Source organism: Hydra vulgaris, chromosome 13 (genome assembly GCF_038396675.1).
Source record: "Hydra vulgaris chromosome 13, alternate assembly HydraT2T_AEP".
NCBI classification, from domain to species: Eukaryota; Metazoa; Cnidaria; class Hydrozoa; order Anthoathecata; family Hydridae; genus Hydra; species Hydra vulgaris.
In genome coordinates, this window is record NC_088932.1 from 39480001 (window position 1) to 39505000 (window position 25000).

Below are 25000 nucleotides of genomic sequence, written 5' to 3' on the forward strand. Positions count from 1 at the left end.
ATATATATATATATATATATATATATATATATATATATATTATATTGTAGTATATACAAAATAATATATAAAGCCTTCTAATTTACCAGCTACCTTTTTTTTCTTTATCATTGCTACTTTTTGTTGTTGTTTTTTTTTCAATTTTTTTAGATTCTTTCCTATCTGCACCATTGGTGGTGCAGATAGGAAAGAATCTAAAACAAAAATGAAAAGTTCCAAAGCTTCCTTTTTTCTTTCTCTGAGAATGAATTAATTGATGCTCTACAATTGGTATTTTCACTCCTCTCTTACATTTGCATTTTATATGAATTTTTTTCCATACATTCTGAAGCACATTTGTACTCTGAACAAATGATTAATTTACATTTACATAGTAAAATGTCCACAAGTTTGTCTAATTTAAAAAATCTTGCTTTTTCAACTTTTTTCCCACGTCTATTGCTAAAATCAACAACCGATTTCTATAAATATTTGAGTTTTTTAAAAATTGTTTTTTCATAGATTACAACTGGATATACAACAAGTGCATTTGCCTTTAACCATTGACCAAGTACAGCTGGTACCATATCAGTTACTAGCTGATCTACAGTATAGTTCCTCGTATTTTTTTCACTAATTTCTCTTAACAGTATACTATATCGTAAAATATCTCTGTTGTTGTTGGAAGCTCAGATACATAAAGTTCTTTTCCTTTGCCTAAAAGTTTGCTCATTTTAATAAATAATGCATTCCTTGTTCTATTTGACATCTTTAATAACCTAAATAAGTTTACTGGAGCTTTCTTTTTGGTCCAAATATGTAGTATAAATGAAAAGAAATGCGTAGTTACGCATTTTTAGTACTTATTTTGGTAATAACCAAAATAAGTAATAATAAAATGAAAAATTACCAAGCTAGCACTGAAATAATTTCATTTTTAAAAATATCACTCCTATTTAAAAATTATAAAATTATATTTTTTCACTACTCTTTTTTCTAAATTTAAAAAAGTGCATTTTACCATAAAAATTGACCCACCCTACTGTAATGCTTCATAAAAATGAAATAAGTATGAAAAAGAATATAAGGCCTATTTCCATGATATCTAGGAATAATACTTTGTGGTAGATCGTTTTCATCTAAAAAACTCACAAATCCTTTTGGATCACCTTTGACGTCTATAAACCTCATTTTGTTCATGGCTGAAGCAATTTTAACTGCCATACAATCGTTTCCAAATAATTGGCAACTCTCACTCTTAAGAGACTGTAATGCTGCGTGACATAAAACTGCAGTTGTGTCAAAAGGGTGCAAATGGCAGTTCAGCTCATTCAAATTCTTGCCCCAGGTTGCACAAATTTTGCTTATAGTAAGATGGTTGACTGCAACACTGTCTGACATTGTGTTAGATATATTTTCAATAATCTAATTACAACATTCATTAAAGCTACCTTTGTAAAGAATCTGAATAAACAAATGCCATATAATCAATTGAAGTGCATATATGACTTTCATAATCAAATGCTGTTCCTCCTGGTAACTGATCTAGAGCAATAACAAAACCTTTATTTTTAGGTGTTAAGTTAATGCTATTAATGTGGACACCTTCTTGTGTTGTAGCATCAAACCCAAGAGTAAGATTATTATTATGTATACCCCACTCTGCTGCTTGCAAATCTGAAATACTGCCAAGTTCACGAGTACTTTGATGAAGAATATTATTTAAAATAACATCCATATAATGCCCTATTTTGCTCATAAGATATGGAATGTTACCTGTTGGTGCATTACACAACACCATATTATAAATAATCATTCTTATTTGTAATGAATATGTTTTTTCATCTTCTGGCATAATTACATTTCTTTCCTCCTCAATCTGGAGCAAATCATTTTCTAAACTAGCAATTGCCCTGTTACTTGCCAAAACAGCGGCATTATGCTTAGTTTTGAGTTGCCTTAACTTATGCCTTTCATATAATTTCAAAGCTTTTTTGTCAGCTTTAAACTAGCGAATCTGCTTGCCGTAATATTTTTGTTTGTTTGAGTTTTTCCAGATTTTGTATTTCTGCCCTTATAGCTTTAATTGTTTTTTCTTTTTGTTTGACATTTTGTCTTAGAATACATGATTGATTTAGCATGCTGTTTAATTCAGCTTTTAATAGTGCTATCTTGCTCCGATGTTAGCTAACCGAAAAGACATGTAAGATGTCTTCTCGGATCACTAAGGTCCTTTTTTTTTCTCTAAATATATATGTTTAGTTACGTCTTGTTTGCTATAACATGCAGATGTTGACAGTCCACTAGGTTAAGGAGATAAAACATTCATATTGGTATATGAATCATATGAGGAGCCTAATAATAATACAATGTTAGGGAAACTTGATATATGGCTTCAAAAAGGTTTATTACAAAAGTCAAAAAAATGCTTACTGTCCTCAGCCCTGTTAAAATTTTTAACCCAATTCAATGATTTATTTATGAGACTGCTAACCTGATTTTTACATGTTTCTATCTTAAAATGTTTAGTAACTTTTTGAGATGGTTTGAGAAAAGAATCTTTATTTTCTGTAAATAATAAAAAAATATGTCCATCTCTACAAACTGTATTACACATTGTATTGGAGTCAATGCCAATTTGTGACAATTCAAAATTAGCAGATAAATACTTTTTGCATTCACCATAAAAGACAAACTTCATTTTTGACCCCATGATAGCTAGAAAAAAAAAAGTTATATTTAAAAACATATTTAGAGAAAAATAAAAAGTAATATATTTAAATAATGGTAAATATAATGACGATACAATTGCTAACTACATTAAAACTATTTAGTACAATTAAATAATCAATATCTAACATCATTATTGTTATTACTAGTACATTCTACCCCTCCTCACTGTGAGTGTATCACATTATTGAACCTTAAAACAGTTATCTAATTGGAGTTTAGTATTAAGGTGTCATTATATGATATATACTTGATGTCCAAACAACAACAAATTTTTAACTAATTGGAGTATTGTATTAAGGTGCCTGAGTATGCTTTTTTTTCAATGAAATTTGGCAGGTAGTAAGAAAAAGGGGTTTTAAAGGTGAGAGAATTAATTAATTAGAAAAATAAACCAGCATTCCTTCGATATACACTTGATGTCCAAAAATTAAGCAAATTTTTAACAACAATAAATTCATATTAAATAAAACTTTAACTCAAAGAAGTCCATGCAAAATTAAAGTTCCATAATTCTAATATTCAAAAAATATCTATGTTGATACATATTTCTAAAAAATAACAGAGCAAAATAAGTTCATACCATGCAACTTTTCAACAAACTTGAAAAAGCGTGTCAGAATTTGGCTGAAAAAATGGCTCCGTAAAATCCAGATTTACGAGTACCTATATATATATATATATATATATATATATATATATATATATATATATATATATATATATATATATATATATATATATATATATATATATATATATATAAACTCTCATACGTTTCAAAATTTTGTTGTTGTTTATAGATGTTAATTTTTTTTTGTTCAGCCTGATTCCTATGTATGCATTGCTCGCGTTTTACCAAATGATGATAGATACTTAGGTTAGTAAAAATTAACTAAAATAATTTAGTATTGTTTTTTTTGTTTGTTTTTAAATTATTATGCAAACTTACTTCATTTAGTGGAGTTTGTTCCAAAGGCTAGCATGCACATTGCACATCATATGTTATTGTTTGGTTGTAGTGATGATGAACCTTTGGAAATAAAGAAAACATGGTATAGTTGTGTTTTTTTGAAGCATATTTTTCTATTATATATTTAAATATATTCTGCTGCTTTGTTTTCATTTAACTCTTGGAAAGATTCTTTTTATTAATCATTATAAAGAGATTATACAAGATGTAAGGAGACCAATAAATTTGGTCCTTATAATGATCTTGAATTATAGTATTAAATAAAAATTTAAAAGTGAACATACCATAAAACATTGATGTGTAAATCACAAATATTTTTTTATTTTCTTGCATTTTAATATTGAATTAATTTATTTTAAAAAATCAAAAGGAAACAGCTGTTGGCTGCATGATGCTTTCAAAAAAAAAAAAAAGATTTGTGTCAAAAGGATAGTTTTATATATTTAGAAACTTAAGCTATTGTAGATTGGAGGTCCTTTTTTGTTCTATACTGAATATTGTTTGTTTTAGTACTGAGTTATCAGTATTAGAGTTTATTTGGAATTCGCTATTGATAACAGTTAGTACTGAAAAAAGTTTATCAGTATTGATAAAATAACAATAAAATAATATAGGCAAAAATGTAATTATAAAATAATATAAAAATATAAAATAGAGTTTTGCATATCATTCAGTTTTGTTAAAAATACAATTTATCAAATATAAAAATAAAAGACACATAAAAAATGTGTAATTTTTAATGAAAAATTACATAGTTACAATAAAAGTTGTTATTAAGTTTTTTCTTTATCATTTCAGTTATTTATTTTTATACAACTACAAGTGACAACTTGTCTCTGCCTTCCATATTTGTTTAATACTATTTAATTTTAATGAAAAGCGATTTTTAGTTTTTGTTAACAATATTTTTAATGTTTTAAATTTTGTTTCATATTAATAACCTATACAATAAGTTAATTATCAACATAAATTTAAATGTACACATCCTGACCACATAATTTACGACCAGATAAATTGGGTTTTTAATTTGCAATGTTCAATAACTAAATACGTATACAATTATAGTTAGGTGTAAGTATAGATGCTTTTTAGCCTTCCTTTAGTCCAACTTTTTTAAGCAGGTTGAGTGAAGCCTGCTAGTTATTTAATGGTACCAGTTGAGACATTTAAATTTGTCTTAACAAAATGCATTTAAATTTAAATTATATTCTATTATGTATATTGAGTTTTTGCTGTCTTTCACGCTGTGCTCTCCTATTTAAAAAAAGGTATATTTATCATTTAGTTCTGTTTTTTAAATGCAACAAATGTATTCTTATAATAATTTTAAGAAATCTTCAAAAAAAATTGTTGCAATGTGACCATAAATTACATTGTGCACATATGGTAACTAAATAATAATTGTTTACACTAAACAAGGTGCCTTAGTTTATCATGAGGCACCCTAGTTTATCATGAGGCACCCTAGTTTATCATGAGATGCTTTAGTTTATGATAAGATGCCCTTGTTTATGATAAGGTGCCCTAGTTTATGATATATACTTTTATGCTATGAGTTATTCAGTATTTTTAAAAAGTCTCGTTTAAGTTTTAGTCAAGTTATAAAATTCGTTGACTTGATAACTCAAGCTTGGTAACAGTCAAACATTAAAGTTAATAGTTTTAGCAGGCTAAAAAGTTGACTAAATTTACTCAGACTAAAAAGTTAGTTGACTAAATTTACTCAGACTAAAAAGTTAGTTGACTAAATTTACTCAGACTAAAAAGTTAGTTGACTAAATTTACTCAGACTAAAAAGTTAGTTGACTAAATTTACTCAGACTAAAAAGTTAGTTGACTAAATTTACTCAGACTAAAAAGTTAGTTGACTAAATTTACTCAGACTAAAAAGTTGGTTAACTTAATTTAGTTCCAATTAAACTTATACTAATTTCCATTCCAAGAAAAGTTTGATATTTGCTCAAAATTTAATTTTCATTTAAAGTAAAATTATGATTTTTTTTTACTTTTCGAAAAAATATTTTAAAATATTTTTTCATTATTATCAAAATAAATATTTTTTAGGCAATGTGGTGAGATGCAACCAGTTTGTAATGGCGGTTCCCAGTCCATTCTTTATGCATGGGGTAAAAATGCACCACCTTTAAAAATGCCTGAAAGTAAGATTTATAACTAATTCTTTTTAGTTTATTTTTAACATTTTATGATTTTATGAGTTTTGAGGCTAAGTATTTTCTTTATTTTTCAGAAAATTGTATAATAAAATTGTTTACCTTTTACTATTCTTTCCGATTTGTTATCAAAAATTTTTGAGGTAAAAAATGGTATATCAATAAAGTTGTTTTATATTTAGATGTTGGTTTTCATGTTGGGGGTAACAGTAATGTGCGTTATTTGGTTCTTCAGATTCATTATCTTGATGTGTCTTCATTTCAAGGTAATTTTTATAATACTTAAAATAATTTTCAGATTTATTGTTATGTCCTAATTTTTATTTTGAGTTCAGACTTTATTATGTCACTTTACATTAATAATTTTAAAGTAATATATAAATATCTAGATAAAACATTTTATCTAGATATTTATATATTAATATAAATATATGTTATATTATAAAACAACTTAAGACATCATTCTATTTTCTATTGAATGATGTCTTACGTTGAATTCGAAATTTTATAAAAAATGTTAAATGTGTTTCAACATTTTGCATTTCAACTAGCTTTGAATTAAGTACTACAGGATTCAGTTTTGATAATTTGATAACATTTTTTTTAGTGCATTCTTAAAAAATTTATTAAGGCCAAAGTTACTTCACTTTGACTAATTTAAAAAAAAATAACTAGTTGTTGCTGCTTAGACAACCAATTATAACAAACTAACTTATCAAGTAAACATATTCAAATAAAAGAATTAAGCCAATTTATCAAGTAAACATACTCAAATAAAAGAAATAAACCAATTTATCATGTGAACATATTCAAATAAAAGAAATAAAATAATTCACTTGTTACATTGCCAAAATTTAATCTTGTGTGAATCATCATGCATCAAGTTACATCCTATTACTGTAACTGTTCCTTTATGCTCAAAAAACTTTTATTAATCTAGTTTTTTCCCTTATTGGTCCTTTGGTATTCTCTCATCTTCATGCTTTCCTGACTCATGCAATTTGGAGTTTTTGTCTTCTGTTAATAACTTTTTTGTTTTTTAATTCTTTTTTTGTTTGTTTTCTGTTAACTCCCAACTTGAATAATGGTTGCTTGCAACCTTGTTGAAGTGAATTTGTTATAAAATAAAACAAAATAAAATAACTCATGCAGAGAAATCCTATTTATAATTTGTGCTATTTTTTTGTATAAAAAATGAGAACATTTTTATAAATTTAAATTTTTCTAAATAAAAAATTTATCATCATGCATACAACTTTGTAGCAAGATTTTAACAACTTTTAAAAACGCATCCACTATGAAAAGTTAGTTTAATATCATCAGTAACATGAACACAGATTTTTTTTTTTAACCAGGATTAGTAGAATGTTAAAAGTAAATCTTTAAAAGATAATTTTATGATGTGAAAAACTTTTTTAAAAAAATAGTTCAAGAGTAATTTTGCTACACTTGCTTGGTTGCTTAGTTGTTTACTATGTTGTATAGTTACTAAGATATTTGTCAGAGACTTAATTCAAGATATTATAAACAAAGCAGTTTTTATAAAAAGTTTAATGTTTTAGATATTAATGGTAAAAATTGTTTTATGGATTATATATTAAAGCATTGTGTTTTGCAACAATACCAAATTAAATTTTACTTTTTTCTTGGAAAAAAAAAATAAAAAAGACTATTTTCAACAGCAGTAATGATGTCCTGTACTTTTTTTTCTATACTAATAAAAAGAGTAAAAAATACTTGAACTATAAAAAGTAAAAAGTATAAAGTAATAATAATAGTAGTAACAATAAACACTACTTTACAAATACAAATATTGTTATTTGACACTCCTATATTGAAATACTTAAGAACAGTAAAGTAGCATTTTGATATCAAGTTGTAATATTATTTTTATACATAAAAAATACTAAGCAGGTCGTAATATATTTTTTAAAGTTTTTTTACTGTAATTCATGAAAGTTTTTGAATAATATATTTTTTAAAGTTTTTCTTATGTTACTGTAATTGATAGAAGTTAAGCCTAGTTATCTTACAAGAGTTTTCATTTAGATGGACACACTGATTCCTCTGGAATCTTATTTGGAATAACAAGTTTGAGGTGATGTTTAATGTAATTATTTGGTAAAAACTTAATACTTAAATTTTTTTATAATATTTCCATTTAGTTCTTGCATTATATATTCAGTTTGATGTCATCAGTGACATTTTATTATGGGCACAAAGATGTTTTTATATAATTGTGCGTGTGTGTATATATATATATATATATATATATATATATATATATATATATATATATATATATATATATATATATATATATATTTACAAATCTTTGCGGGAATGATAAGCTATATGTTTATCAAGTCATCAAGTATCATTGGTTATTAAAAAAGCTGATTTAAGCCAATAGCTTCTGCAATGCTTCTTACCTTTTCTCAGCTTATTATGTATTTGCATACCTTTTGAAACTTTAATTTAGCCAAGTTTTCAAAAACTTTTCGAAAGTTGAATAAAAGTTTTTCAAATAATCTTAGAAAATGCAGCAGTGGTGATGTGTGTGTGTATGCATTTTAAATTGGGTAAAAATTTTCTTTTTATTATTTCTTACTCAGTTTGCTAAATGATGTCATATTTTCTGACAGTTTTTTCTTTGTTATCTTACTTTTCCCATTTTTTTTCTAAAAATTGATCTTATTTTGTCTACAGTTAGTAGTCTAATGTGAGTAAAACTGTTTTTCAAATTAAAAATTTTTTTTTTTTTTTAAAATGGCAAAAAAGACCAAATGAGAACTTGTAACATAAACTACCAGTTGTCACTATTCCATACCTGAACGAATGCAACATATCAAACTAACTAATGTAATCTATAAAAATAATCAGATGATTGCTATATATAAATTTTTAAACATATTTTTTTAATTGATCTTTTTTATGTTTCATTTATTATTAAAAAAAAATCATTTTATCAAAAAAAAATTTATTTTTCAAACTTGTTTAACATATATGTTTTTTTAATATTAGAATATACCATTTATTTGCTTTGATTAAAGAATGCTGGTATAATATTCCTCAGGATGTTCTCATTCATTTAGTAGATTCAATGCTTTGTCACTGTAATGCTGTTTTAAAGGCAAATGGATATGCCACCAAATACTAAGTGTCTTGTTGAAACTATTTTATTCAAAAATTGATCATTTGTGAATTTTAATAAATTTGGCTTTTTTGAAATAAATATTAATCAATTTCTGTTCTAACTTTTGCATGGAAGCTTTTTCAATAAAATAGTTAAATGTTAAGTTAATTAACCATTTAATTTTGCAACTTTTGTAGTTAGTATTTTAAATTGAAATAATATAGAGCACATTTAGTAAAAATTTCAGCTTATTTGAGAAAGTTTGTGAAAAGTTATGCAGTAAAAACTGAAAAAAGTTGGCGTTTCTAAACTTTTGCATATATATATATATATATATATATATATATATATATATATATATATATATATATATATATATATATATATATATATATATATATATATATATATATATATATATATATATATATATATATATATATATATATATATAGATAGATAGATAGATAGATAAATGCGCTGAAAAAACAAATAAATATTTTATTTTGTAAATCTTAACGAATGATAAAATAAACGAAAGATAAGCCAGAAAAAATAAAGCATAAATTTAAAATATGACTTTATTTATCATAAAAGTGTTTCACTTCATAGAACTTAAAAATAATTGAAGTTTTAAAATTATTTAATCCAAGCTTAAATGCTTTAAAACTTAATTATTTGAAATTTAAAACATTGATATTTTTCAATTAATGCTAAGCAGGGGCTATTCTAGACCGTTTTTAACAACGTCAACCATATTTGGGTGCCACCCAAAAAAATTGAGAAAATTAAAAAAACGCCCCACCCGTCTCAGAGAAATTTAACGAAATATTGCCGAGTATTTTTTTTTGTAAGTTTTTTCGCAAAAAAAACAATATTTGCCATAAAAAATGTTTAAAAAAAAAATGTCCTCAATTTTTAATTTGGGTGGCACCCAAATCAGCGCACAAGTATGGTCAACGCTGTCAAAAACTTTGCTTACTAAATAAAAATTGCTTATTAAATACAAAACTTGGTTATAAACGTATATGTTACAATACTTTACAATATGTGTTACAATACGTGAAAAAACTTTGCGTTTTTCATTTTAGTTACAATGATAATTAAACTTATGAAAGAAAAAATACTTTTGTGAGAGCTGTAAATTGCTCCTGTAAACCGTTTTGGGGGAGTGTAAGCGAGAACGAGAGCTAAAGCTCTCGCTTCCTGTCGAGGCCTATAAATATACAGAATCGGACAAAAACGAGTGCAACCAAATAATGCTAATTTAGTTTCTTTATATAAAAGTGCTGCATTTTTTCAATTTAGAGAAATAACTATGTAACTGTTTAGAGACAAAATTCTTCAAGTTTTATTCATCACAAAGTTCATTATTTGTACACAAAAATTAATAAATTAATCAAAAGTATTAAAAAAATTTGATTTCCTTCTGGACAAAACAAGTGCAACTCGACAAAATGTTGACCAAGCTGTATTTCGCTATCAATACTTGCGAAATACTACGTAGCGAATACTTTGTTGTCAATCACAGCCTTGCATCTTCGAGGCATAGATTCAACCAGGTGATCAATGAAACTTTGTGGAATCGCTGCCCAGGCCTTTTGGATTTGTTCAAACAGTTGATCCTTATTACGAACACCTTCACGATTAATTCTGCGGGTGACGATCTCCCACAGGTTCTCAATAGGGTTGAGATCCGGAGATTGAGGCGGCCAATCCATCACCGATAGGTGGTTGTCTTGAAACCACTGCTTGACTACTTTTGCAGTGTGTTTCGGATCGTTGTCTTGTTGAAAAACCCATTTTATTGGCATATTCCATTCAGCATGAGGTAACATAACATCTTTCAGGATATTTTTATACATGAAACGGTCCATTATTCCATCGTTTCGATGTATTGGACCTAGACCGTTAGCAGAAAAACACCGCCAGACCATTACGTAATCGCCAATAATTTTCTTTCTTAGTTCCAATCCAAGACTGTTGGGAGCCATTTTTGCACTTGAAGTCATAAAAATAATAAAAATAAATAATCACGCTTCTCAAGGCTTACCGTGTTACATTTACCTTGTGATTATACAATAATGCTCTGTGGAACACAACGTCTTGGTTGGATGTGGACTGTATTGATGTAATGAAACACTTGTTGTATTTCACTTCTTGTATTGATGTTCTTCGATAAAACACTTTGATAAAACTCACTTCGATAAACTGTCTTGATAATACTGACTGATTGACTTCCATATACTGACTGAATTACATGTCGATTTACATGTCTCTTATATAGTAAAATGAACCTGTGTGAGCCTGTTCTGGAAGATTCTAGACGCTTCTTTTTGATGCTTCTGGAAGCTTCTGGATGCATCTGGATGCATCCAGATGCTTCTTGTAGAAACTTCTGGATGCTTCCTTTAATTATTTAAAAACTTCCATGACGTTGACTCAGACCAGACTTAAGAAAATGAAACAAACCAAAAAAGTTGCACTTGTTTTGTTTGCTGCAAAATGGCACTTGTAAACGAAATTCTGCCTGTGTGCTGTCACCTGTCAGCTGATTGCTCATGTTATGGCATGCTATGACTCCAGACTCCTGAACTGTTTGCTGTGGTAGTATAGTTCGTTTCGTTTTTAAGACATGTAAAATTAGGAACACTTTTTAGCATTGGTCGATGTTGGTTGCAAATGTTTTGTCCGATACTGTATATGCATATATATATATATATATATATATATATGCATATACAGTATTGGACAAACAGTTCAGGAGTCTGAAGTCATAGCATGTCATAACATGAGCAATCAGCTGACAGGTGACAGCACACAGGCAGAATTTCGTTGACAAGTGCCATTTTGCAGCGAACAAAACAAGTGCAACTTTTTTGGTTTGTTTCATTTTTATATATATACATATATATATATGTATATATATATATATATATATATATATATATATATATATAATATATATATATATATATATATATATATATATATATATATATATATATATAAATAAAACTTTGCTTATTAAATAAAAATTGTTTTTTAAATACAAAACTTGGTTATAGGCGTATATGTTACAATACGTGTTACAATACATGAAAAAACTTTGCGTTTTTCATTTTTGTTACAATGATAGTTAAACTTATGAAAGAAAAAATACTTTTGTGAGAGCTGTAAATTGCTCCAGTAAACCGTTTTGGGGGAGTGTGAGCGAGAACGAGAGCTAAAGCTCTTGCTTCCCGTGGAGGCCTATAAATATATATACATTTATATATATATATATATATATATATATATATATATATATATATATATATATATATATGTTTAAACAACTTTAATATGTATTCTTTACAATAGAGTGCTCAAAGTTCTTAAAAGATCAGAGCAATTATATATTAGTAGAAAATCACTTGACACTTTAAACTTTAAGTACTGTTATAAAGTTGTTTTGACTCATCTAACCTTACATAAATATATATATATATATATATATATATATATATATATATATATATATATATATATATATATATATATATATATACATATATATTTATATAAATATATATATACACAAAAAAGCACAAGTACACGCGCACACAATTTAACAGTTTATTTACACACAAAATATAGATATATGTGTGTGTAAATATACATTTTTATTTTCTCATTTAGAAAACAGTATCATGCTGGTATTTACTTTTTAGGCGATGGTTACACAAGTATTCCTCCTCGTACCGAAAGTAAAATTTTTAGTTCTCATCCAATTTTTAATTTAATTGTTTTGTGTGAAATTTACTCTAAATTTAATATATCTTAAAAATTTAACTGTTTTATAACATAACTTTTTGGAAAAATGCACCACTCTATTGACTAAACTTTCATAACAACTAAAGTTGTGTAATGCTGAATGGAGTTTAAATAAAAAGGGTATAAGTTTTAATAAATATGCAGGCATGTTTAAGTGTGGTATAGCTTTTGCAAACAGCAAACAGTGTAACATCGGTTGATTAAGATGTCTTAGTTTGATATCATCAAAACATAGGATAAAAGTAGTTACAAGTTTTTATCCAAGATACTTTTAACTGCTTTAAACAGCAATTCTTTTTTATTTGATGCTATATTGAATGCCATGTTTACAATGTTATAAGAGTAATTCAAAGAAGAAAGCTGGTTACATTTTAGATAATTTAAAAATAAAATAGTTGTTATTACATCATTCATTCTACTCTTAGTTAATTTGATAACATCTACATAAAAGTTCTTCATGACACTAAAGTTTAAAGGCACTAAAGTCTAGAAAAGTTGATAATTGGTTTTCCAAAGGATTTTTGAGTTCAATAGTGACCAGTTTCTATGTTCATACAGTGTTGTGAATATTAATTGCATCAAAATTAAAAACAATAAAAATCCAGGGAATTTTAAGTTTTCTTGCTCTAATAAAATAAAAAATCATGCACTAATATTTTATGTGTCCTCCTCGTGCTGCAATGACTTTCTGCACACGATTTGGCATGGAATCCAATAAATTTTTACAAATGTTTTGGATTTCTGTGTCTTCAATCTAAATCTGAAGGATAGTGGTGGTAAGCTTAGTTTTAGTTGTCCAGTCATGTTTTCACAGTCTTTTTTTTACAATTATCCAGAGATTCTCAATTGGATTAAGATCAGGGGAGTTGCCAGGCCATTTAAGGGTTCTAATATTACTTTTTACCATGAATTTCTTGACTTTTTTGGAAATATGTGGCTAAATCCTGCTGTAATATTCCGTTTCCATTTGGAAACACTTTTAACATCTCTGGAATTAAATGTGTTTGCAGAACCTCAATGTTAGTGTCAGAGTTCATCATTCCAATAACTGGGTAGAGTCTTCCTGGTCCAAAAGCAGAGAAACAACCCCAAAACATCTTCTTTTCTGGATGCTTGGCATATTGTTCAATGTGTCCGGGTCGTATAGGCTCACCATCAGAACGACGAACAAACTGTGACCGTTGGCCTTGCACTTTAAAATGTGATTCATCCGAAAATAAAACCTGCAATCAATAAAAAAACAAGTTAACTGTTATTAAGTCTCTTCAATTAAATACCTTCAATTTAAAAATAGTATGATATACAAATATAATAAATAAAATAGCTGTAAATTTAATAAACACATTTTGTCTTACCCTTCTCCATTGTTCTTTTTGCCCACAAGATACGCTTCTTCTTCATGACATCTGTAAGTAATAGTTTTTTAGAAGGTTTTCTGGCAAACCTTCTAACAGCTATCAACTTCCTCCGCACAGTACTTGAGCAGACATGGATGCCATGCATAGCTAAATCATTCATTAGTTGGTCACTTGTCTTTTTTGGATTTTTGATACTCTCCAGCATCAGATATCGGTCATCTCTTTCTGAAGTCTTTCGTTTTTGACCACATTTTCCATGTCTTAATGGTGATAAGCTGCCTGTTGCAATGTAATGCTTCTTAACCCGGCTATCTGTAGATTGGTTTACTGAACATAATTTGGCTATCTCCCGTTGAGATTTATCAGAATATTGAAGTAAAGTTAATATTTTAGATCTTTTTCTCGGTGTAGTGTCCATCTTTATTTATTTACTTTATTTAAATTTATTTATCCTTCTAATCACAGTTAAAATATAGAAAACACAGTATAAAACAAAAAAGAAAAAGAAAAAAACGTTTGATGCAATTAATTTGCACAATACTGTATGTGTGTTGTTTATATTGTCGCACATTTTTTTTTTTTTTTTGTGGTGTTGTTGCTAATTATTTTTATTATTGTTGCGTTTTACATTTGTTGCTATTATTTAAGTGATTTTGAATTTTTTTTGTCTCATCATAACATTTAATTATATCTTTTTGTTTTCATTTTATTTTCTATCACTCTTCTAAGAATAAATGAATGAGATAACACAATGTTTAATGATCCGAATCTGATTGTTAAATGTTGTGTTATCTCATTCTCTCATTACCTCTCATGCCAGCTCATTTACTTTTTCCATTTTTTGTTATTATTATTATTTTTGTTATTTTTGGCTTTTTTTAATAGTTATTGTTCTTTTCATTTATTATAATTTTTTTTTTGGTCACTATCTATATTATTACTTTTTGTTGTTTGTTTGTTTTTTGCTTTATTTGTTTATTTTATGAAGGTGTCACTCCAATGACTAGTTTTTAACTATATGAGTGACACCGAACCTAATTTTGTAAAATTATAAAAAAATCTGTAATTTTTTTCAATTTTATGGTTAAATAAATGGATAAAAAAAAAAGTTTCCGTAAGATTAAGTCATTCTTTTAGTTCCCCCTATTTTCTTTACTGAAATGCATGAATTTAAAATTGAAAGAATAAAATAGGAGTTTAAAGGACAACAATGAACATCGATAAGACACTACTATTGGTTGTGAATTAAAGACTGAATAAGCTGAAGTTAAAGACTAAATAAATTAAAATTAAAGACTGAATAATATAAATTATAGACTGAATAATTTGAGTTATAGACTGAAATGTTGTTTTCTTGCAACGTGCTGAGAGCTGTAAACTTAATAATTTGTACTGTTTTGTAATGTAAATTTTGTAACGTAAACTAAATGATGAATTAAATTGCTAAATTTGTTTTGTTTTAGAATTTAATATTAATATGGGATGTTCGTATCCCATTGATTCACCGCAGTTGTTCCCATTTCGGTTTAGAGTTCATGCGCACAAACTGTGTAAGTGCTTAATGTTAGTTATAAAAATTTGTTGCTGGTTATTTGTTTATCTTTCATAAGTTACATACCTTCTTATTTTAGCAACATCAATAACTGGTTATCGAATAAGAAATGGTGTATGGACTTTAATTGGACATGGTGACCCTCAGCGACCTCAAGTAGTTTTTTGTTTTTATATGGAATGAAGATATTTTATGTCATTCAAATTAATTTAAATTTTTTCTTCTTGGCCTTCTTTTTCCTTCTATTTGTACTTGTAACTGTCACTACTTAAAATTATTAAAATAAAAATGATTTTGCCATAAGCATTGTGACTTTTATTATTATTTGGTAACACCTTTATTTTAGGCATTTTATAGAGTTTTCAGTGATATTGATATACGACCCGGAGATGAACTTGTAAGGAATGGTTGCTGTTGTTATTTTATTAAAGTTTTGTGTTATTCTGTTTTGAAAATAAATTTAAATTTCAGAAAACTTCTAAAAATTTCAAAAAACCTTTTTAGGTTGGGCGTTGCACATATAACTCAACTTCACAAGAAAAAGTAACTCGAATTGGGTAAGTATATATAATAATATTGATAGCTTTTAAGTATTATTTTGGTAATATGTTTTAAGCATAATGCAATGTTACTTTTCTTTAAAAAATATTTTTAGAGCAACTCATAACGATGAAATGTGCAATTTTTACATGATGTATTTTTATGACTCCTCAAAGTATGGGAACAAACCTTCTATTCCATGTGATTGGTTAAACACCAAGAAATACAAGTACCCAATTGATTCTGACACACCATTAAGTGTGATTGAGGCTCGAAGCAATAACAGAGGTATTTGAAAATACCCTTTTATTGACAATGGATGTTAAATTGATAACAATTAAAATGCTATCCAATTTATTCAGTTCATATTTTTAAAAATATTTTGAGATATGTTGGTTTATTAAAATTTGTGATTATTTATTGTAAAATCTAATTTCTGAATAATAAAAGTTATAATTTTGTGGCTTTAATCATAAATGTCCTAATTTTTAGTTTTTTAAAATTTATTTATTCCATTTAATATTATTTTTTGATATCAAATTTGATTATCAAAAAATCAAAGACTGTTCTTTTTAATTTTATTATATTTTTTTCCTATTGGTAATTTATTGTATTTGATTGTATGTATTTGATTTAAAGGTCTTGTTTGACCTGTTCTTTTTATTTTGAAGATCTTTAATCATAATTGACTTAACTTTTTCAAATAATATAAAGTTTTTTCATTTAGAAGATGGTTTAAAAACTATCTTTAAATAATTTAATAAAATAAAATAAAATATTAATAATATAATAAATAATGTAATTAAATAATAATAATTAATAATATAATTAATATAAATATTAATTATTAATAATAAGCTAATATTGAATGAAATTTAGAATTAATCTATTTAATTGTTTTTTTATATTTTTATTATTTTTTTGTTGTAATTATTTTCTACATTTTAAATGTTGATAGGATTAAATACTTCAATAAAAATGTGTGACTTTTTGTAACAAAACCAACAAATATTTTTAAAATCACAATGAAAGTATTTTCTTTCAACTTTTTTTAGAATAAATTAACATAAATTAGTTATGATTACACTTGATTTAAGAAGAGGTTGAATTAGTGCTCCAATAGGTTTTGAATGTTTTTAAACTACTTTTTGTGGTATGTTGGTTTATTTGCACAATAAAAAAAACTGCAATTAAAACAAATTAATTTTATGAGTAGTTAAAGCCTAAAAAAATAATTTGTTACAAATAAATAGCTTTCATTTTATGTGGCAAAAGATTATTCATATATAAATATTACTGTATAAATATATTGCCATGTGTTTTTATTATAAGCATATACATGTTCATTTTTTACTTCAAAAAAACTTTCCGCAAATAAAGATTTCCAGTGTTTTATATTGATCTTCACTATTTACATTGCTCATTGTGCATAGTGGTTCAAACAGCTATTTTTAAAGAGTTTTTTAAACTTTGTTTTTGAACATGCTAGGGTTAAATTAAGAACTTTTCAGAAAGCTTTGACTGTAGAGAGTAAAGTGTAAAAAGTATGAAACCTAATTAAAGGTAACAAAAGTATAAAAAAAAATATGCAGTATAAAATTTACAAATATCAGATGGTATTCACATTCTGTCAATGTTGTTTGATTAAAATATCAGATGGTATTCACATTCTGTCAATGTTGTTTGATTAAAATATCAGATGGTATTCACATTCTGTCAATGTTATTTGATTAAAATATCAGATGGTATTCACATTCTGTCAATGTTGTTTGATTAAAATATCAGATGGTATTCACATTCTGTCAATGTTGTTTGATTAAAATATCAGATGGTATTCACATTCTGTCAATGTTATTTGATTAAAATATCAGATGGTATTCACATTCTGTCAATGTTGTTTGATTAAAATATCAGATGGTATTCACATTCTGTCAATGTTGTTTGATTAAAATATCAGATGGTATTCACATTCTGTCAATGTTGTTTGATTAAAATATCAGATGGTATTCACATTCTGTCAATGTTGTTTGATTAAAATATCAGATGGTATTCACATTCTGTCAATGTTGTTTGATTAAAATATCAGATGGTATTCACATTCTGTCAATGTTGTTTGATTAAAATATCAGATGGTATTCACATTCTGTCAATGTTATTTGATTAAAATATCAGATGGTATTCACATTCTGTCAATGTTGTTTGATTAAAATATCAGATGGTATTCACATTCTGTCAATGTTATTTGATTAAAATATCAGATGGTATTCACATTCTGTCAATGTTGTTTGATTAAAATATCAGATGGTATTCACATTCTGTCAATGTTGTTTGATTAAAATATCAGATGGTATTCACATTCTGTCAATGTTATTTGATTAAAATATCAGATGGTATTCACATTCTGTCAATGTTGTTTGATTAAAATATCAGATGGTATTCACATTCTGTCAATGTTATTTGATTAAAATATCAGATGGTATTCACATTCTGTCAATGTTGTTTGATTAAAATATCAGATGGTATTCACATTCTGTCAATGTTATTTGATTAAAATATCAGATGGTATTCACATTCTGTCAATGTTATTTGATTAAAATATCAGATGGTATTCACATTCTGTCAATGTTATTTGATTAAAATATCAGATGGTATTCACATTCTGTCAATGTTGTTTGATTAAAATATCAGATGGTATTCACATTCTGTCAATGTTGTTTGATTAAAATATCAGATGGTATTTACATTCTGCCAATGTTGTTTGATTAAAATGTTAAATTAAAAATTTGGGATTTTTTTTAGGTGTTTCTATTAATCATAGAATATTTTTTTTTTCGCGATTTGACCCAATTGCAAAACCTGTCTTATCTATTTGCAAACCCTATTTTATCTAATTGCAAAACCTGTCTTATCAAAATATTCTAAATGAAATTTGTTATTGTTAAAGTAAAAATGTTTTATGTTATTTCATTGCTTTTATTTAATAAAAGCTTCCATGAATGAATATTTTCTGAGTACAAATTTGAAAAAAATTAAAAATTGAAAATCTGGTTTTAAAGAGTCATTACTCCCTATAAATAGTAAAACCAAATATAAAAACTTTGAATAATGTATTTTATTGAATCGTTTAATGTTCCATTCTCAAGTTTATAAATTTTTTAATTTTTTTATTACAAATGGTAAGTCTAAAATTCTACCACTCATACTTCGGTCTGATCTTATTACCTCTTGCAATAATAAGGCAGAACTATTTGGAATAAATTTTTACTCTAACTTATCTCTTGAATTAACGGTTACACTCTTCATGACACTTAAAGTTATTTTTCACTAAACCTCTTCTAAAGCTTGTGGACAATGTTGTTATGACAAAAGTGTTCTCATCATTACACTTTAAATAATTTAACAAATGCTTCATGAATCAAAATGATTCATATTTTTAAAATTTTTGTATAACTTCATTTTATTTAAGGTCCAACATGACATACTTTTAAAAAAATATTTTTTTGATTATATTAGGGACCTGACTGATGTTTATGGGTCTTGTTGCACCCCTAAAAATATTTTATATTTAAATTTTTTTTAAATATAATATCATTTTATTATATATATTTTATTATAACACATTTAGCAGCCATTTTCAAAAAATATATATATATATATATATATTTATATATATATATTAGAATAATGATAAAATAACTATAATTAAATTTAAAATATAACTTAGAGTTTTACTCTTTATGCAATCATCAGATGTTACAAACAACTATAGCAACAACAAAGTTGTATACAAAAATACAATACAGTGTTTGCTACAATAGAAGTTACAATACAGAGTTAGAATACAGTTACAATACAGTTACAATACAGCTTTGGTTACAATACAGTGTTAGATGACCTTAAAGTTGCAGATAACAAATTTGTTTTCGTGGCGACATTTTGATATTAGTTCATTTTGTTTGTTCAATAGTTTCAAAGATGACATAATGATATGGTATTTTTTGGTTAAACAACGTTTACACAACTTTCCACTAGGTTTAAATGGTTCCACCCTATCAATAATATTTCACGTAAAAATTGAATTTGAAAATTCCTTTTTCTTATTTATTTCCCAGATATATTTAGAAATTTCTGTTGTTTTTATGTTTGTAACGGCGATCTTCAAAGGTGTGCTCTGTTAAACCAATATAATTGAAACCACTATCCTGCAGTGATGTTTTTACATTGCAGACATAAATTATATTTTTACTAAGACATATACCTTGCAAAGAAATTGTGCAGGTTGCTGGCAGTTAAACATTAGAACAATTGTGTTGCAAACATTAGATAATACTTTTTTATTATGTGAATTAATAATGTTGGTGATGTTAGGAAGACAGTAATAACTGACTTTTAAATTATTCCTATTAAAAATTTTCCAAAACTTATGTATTTTTGGAAAATGCTTTTCAATTAGATTTAGAAAATTTTTTGCAATGTTGGTTTTTATATTTTGCCAAAACAGAGGATTAAACCAAATAATGTTTCATGATCTTGATTTTGGTTTTGAAGAGGCGAGATTTTTTTGGAAAATAATCTTTTCAGTATATCCACTTGTTACTAACGCATTGTTATAAAATGGTGTTGCTCTATTGAAAACTTCCTTGCTAGATGAAATATTGCTAATATGGTTAGATATCATAGTTGGTATGGATTTATTAATACTAGAGGGTTGATTAGAATTTATGTTCAGGTATAATGGGTGGTCATTTGGTTTTCTGAATGGCTGGAAAGTATTTTCTGACAGGTTGAAGGTAAAATCGAGAAAATTTAAAATTTTCAAGTTGGTTTTTATTGTAAATTTTAAATTAAATTTCTCCTTAAAAAGATAAACAATGTTTTTCTTGGTTCTCTCGGATTGTTGTCCAATATTCCCATGAAAACAGCAAAGGCCATCATCGCTATATAATTTAACTGTTTGCAACCCATAGTCTTGACTTACAGTATGAAGAATAAAGAGGCCAACTAACTCACATACTTATATATACATTTATCACATACTATACTTTATTATACTTTTTTATTTTATTTACCTATAATTATATTTTATTAAACTTATTTATATTATTTTATATTCTACTTTTTACATATTTATCACATAATATATTTGCTCTACTTTTGTATTGAGCAGTCTACTGACATATATATATATATATATATATATATATATATAACATATATATATATATATATATATATATATATATATATATATATATATATATATATATATATATATATATATATATATATATATATATATATAAGGGTTATGACTTTTTTTCAAACCCATGCTCCTGTACTGTAGATTGATGAACTTTTACCTAAAAAATCACAAAATAAACTATTATTTGCATATCTTTTGAAAAAAGTTTACCATGCCATTGAAAAATCGATTTTTATATAAGTACCACATGTATTCAAATGTATTCAGAATGTCATAGTCATGTAATACAATAAATTTTTAATCCAACAATGACTCAGACCATTGACCTTGCTCTTGCTCTTGCTTTTTGCATAGAAGGAATAGAAGGTGTAATTTTTCTTTATTTTTGCATCCGGAATACATTTCCTTCATTACTTTGATTGCGCTCTCTGCGCATTGATTACTTCTGGGGATCTGTAGTATGGATGACTCTCGCTTCCAGTCATTTTTCAAAAAGCTTAAATCCTTTTTGTATGCATTCATTATTTCAGCCAAGTTACTAAAGTTGTTTTCATAATACATTTGGTCTGTAAACCAATGGTCTGCCCAGCCATCCTGTATAAATCGACATATTCTCTGCAGAACTGTCCTTGTTGAAGGAGTTAAAATGAAGACCAGGATCACTAGTATAGCTCTGGAATTTCACCTCGCATTGCTGATGTTGGGTAGTGGAAACTGAGGTTTGTTGATGGGTTTCTCTGTGAACATTCATTGCAATATTACAACAACACCATTCTTTTTTCCAGTGTTGGCGCTGATAGTAACTGCAACAATCATCTGTATTGAATTCCTTAGGTAAAATTCATCAAGTACTTTAGAAATTCTTTGAGCAATAGTTTTTTTCCTGCCATCTACCAAGCCCAGGACATCTAGTTTGATTTCTCTACTTCCATTTTTAAGGATGACCACTTGATAATCGATTCCGTTGATGTGCTTGCCATCAAAGTGTAAGGACCAACTTTCCATATGCAACTTTTCAATCATTTCTTTTTTCAGCTTGATTGCCTTTTTGATTGATGACTTGTAAATAGCTGATTTACATGGAGTTGGGATGTTAATGCTTTCATGAGCCAGTTGCTTGCATATGTTAGCAGCTTTGTTTATTGATACTCTAGTGTAGGTCACCAAATTGACTGCAATTTTGCTTTTATGATGTTTTCTGCTTGGTGTAGGAGTAGTCTCATCTTCTTTTCTTCATTGTTTTCATATTCACTGTTGTCAGCCTCAGAGTCAGAATCACAAAAACTAGGATAGTAAGATCATGAGTTGGATGATTTATTAGAAAGTTTTTGTCTTTTAGAGGGATAGATTGTTTCTTTATTGGCCGCTTGGCCTGTAGAGTATCCCACTGTTCCCTTGCTTTCCACTTGGAGATGGTACAACCGCATGTCTGAAGATGACCATGTTCCACCCACTTGTAATATCAAAAATTTCATCAAGGGGTTCGTAGCTTCCCTGCTTGATACATTCATCATAACATTTCAGTATTTTATCAAGCTTATATATATATATATATATATATATATATATATATATATATATAGAGAGAGAGAGAGAGAGAGAGAGAGAGAGAGAGAGAGAGAGAGAGAGAGAGAGAGAGAGAGAGAGAGAGAGAGAGAGAGAGAGAGAGAGAGAGAGAGAGAGAGATTTATTAGAACAAGCTTACAAAATAACATGTTCTAAAGGACATACAGGTCCACAAAATGGACACTGACCATATGTCCTTAAATAAGTATAAAAACAATGTACATATGGAACAAATATATTTTATAATACAAAAGTTCAACATTTCATTCATTCATTTACTTTATAGACAGAGTGTTTATCGAAATTTATTTTTATTATATTGAAATTGACTCATCGAGAAAAAAAAGCATTGCAACTTATTATGCAATTAATTTTCTTTTATAAAAATGACTGTTTTTTATATTAGTTACAATGATAATTACTCTTTTAAGAGGAAAATTATACTTTTGCGAGTGCCATGAATGGCTCCATTGAACTGTTTTAAGGGAGTGTGGGTTAGAGAACTTTACCTCATAGTACACACACACATCTGTGTGTGTGTGTGTGTGTCTGTGTGTGTGTGTGTGTGTGTGTGTGTGTGTGTGTGTGTGTGTGTGTGTGTGTGTGTGTGTGTGTGTGTGTACTATAGGGTGAAGTAGTTATATATATCGCCCTATAATAGTAAATAGGTTGAAGTAGTTGTTTTTAGTAGATTCTTATATTATAAAATATTTTTGTTCTATATAATGCTTATCACTGGTTTACATTTTTTTCACTTTTTTTTACATTTGCTCTCTGTTTATCAACCTATAAAATAAAAATTTAACTTAAAAGAGGCAGGCAACTTTTGTAAGAGACTTAAAAAATCTAAATTCAACTTTTGATAATCATTAAAGTTTTTTGAGTGTTTTAATATGAGTAATATTCTAAGCAGTTTTTCTGACATACTATTGTAAAGTAATAAGCCTGAAAAGCATCATGAAGTATGTTCTCAATTAAGCTTTCAAAAGTAGTGAACAGTGTTGTCCCTAGATCATTTAAGTTAAAATTGTGTGTCAAGTGCAGGATCATCAAGGACGCCATCACAAACCTAGCCTTATGGTGAGCTCCTGGCTGCTTGAAGAAGAGATTAAGTATCTGTTTGCCGAGAAAGCAAGCTACTATTTGACAGAGAAACTTGTGATCTCTACTCTGGTAAATATCTCTAATGTGTTGTGTTACAGAATTTATTAGTTTCTACTAAAACATTGTACTTTTTGTTGGACAAAAACAAGTTTCAAGACATAAGACACATGCTTCTCATATATGTGGTGTCTGATCAGTCAGAGAACATCCTTTCCCAAAGCATGAACAATAGTATTCTTTATGGCTTCTTGTTTCTGAATTGTAATGCTAGCTGTAATGTTGGCACACACCCTGATGGTTTGATCTGACAACTCATAGTGTTTGAAGATACTTTGAACAGCTATTGCTTGATTACTTTCTTTGGAGCATTCAAGAGTCAGTTTTATATGGTGTAACATTTATAGCAAGTCTTCTGTGTGATTTTCCTGCCCAGTCCTATTCTCAATGTCTTCAGCTCCTCAAAATCAATATATTTGGTTTTATAAATAAAGCTCAACAAACAGGTTACTGGTTTAACACTATTGCCATATCTTGCCATGATTGGGATCCAGTTCTGTAAAAGTTCATTTATATTTAGTTAAAAACTAATTTATACTTTTCCTGAAACTTTTTGATTTTTATAGGAGGAATAAAACCACCCTAGTCTGGCAGGTTATCATTGTCTGTGCACCAGGAAAATTAAAACTCTACCCTCTAGATCTTCTACTTTCTCTTGTTTCTTTCCTCTTGATTTCTAAGCTTTTTTGCTTAAGCTTGCATTTTACCCATGATTCATAGTGTCAGCTTTTCTAGTACTTTCTAAAATATGTTAACAATACATGAAATCTTGACTCACTTTTTATAAAGCTAAGGATGCTGGTTTTATGAATGGG

At 27.2% G+C, this 25000-nt stretch overlaps 1 protein-coding gene across 1 annotated transcript in view; it reads left to right on the forward strand.

The window, feature by feature from the left end:
* The window catches only part of LOC100212498 (peptidyl-glycine alpha-amidating monooxygenase B), a 62143-nt gene that overhangs the window by 12669 nt on the left and 24474 nt on the right, over positions 1 to 25000 (forward strand). The window contains exons 2-12 of the mRNA XM_065815349.1: positions 3535 to 3589; positions 3671 to 3764; positions 5747 to 5841; positions 6036 to 6119; positions 7903 to 7951; positions 12671 to 12738; positions 15627 to 15713; positions 15795 to 15871; positions 16062 to 16112; positions 16220 to 16272; positions 16371 to 16543. Of these exons, the coding sequence (XP_065671421.1) occupies positions 3535 to 3589; positions 3671 to 3764; positions 5747 to 5841; positions 6036 to 6119; positions 7903 to 7951; positions 12671 to 12738; positions 15627 to 15713; positions 15795 to 15871; positions 16062 to 16112; positions 16220 to 16272; positions 16371 to 16543 (886 nt within the window). The remainder of the gene's footprint in view (positions 1 to 3534; positions 3590 to 3670; positions 3765 to 5746; positions 5842 to 6035; positions 6120 to 7902; positions 7952 to 12670; positions 12739 to 15626; positions 15714 to 15794; positions 15872 to 16061; positions 16113 to 16219; positions 16273 to 16370; positions 16544 to 25000) is intronic.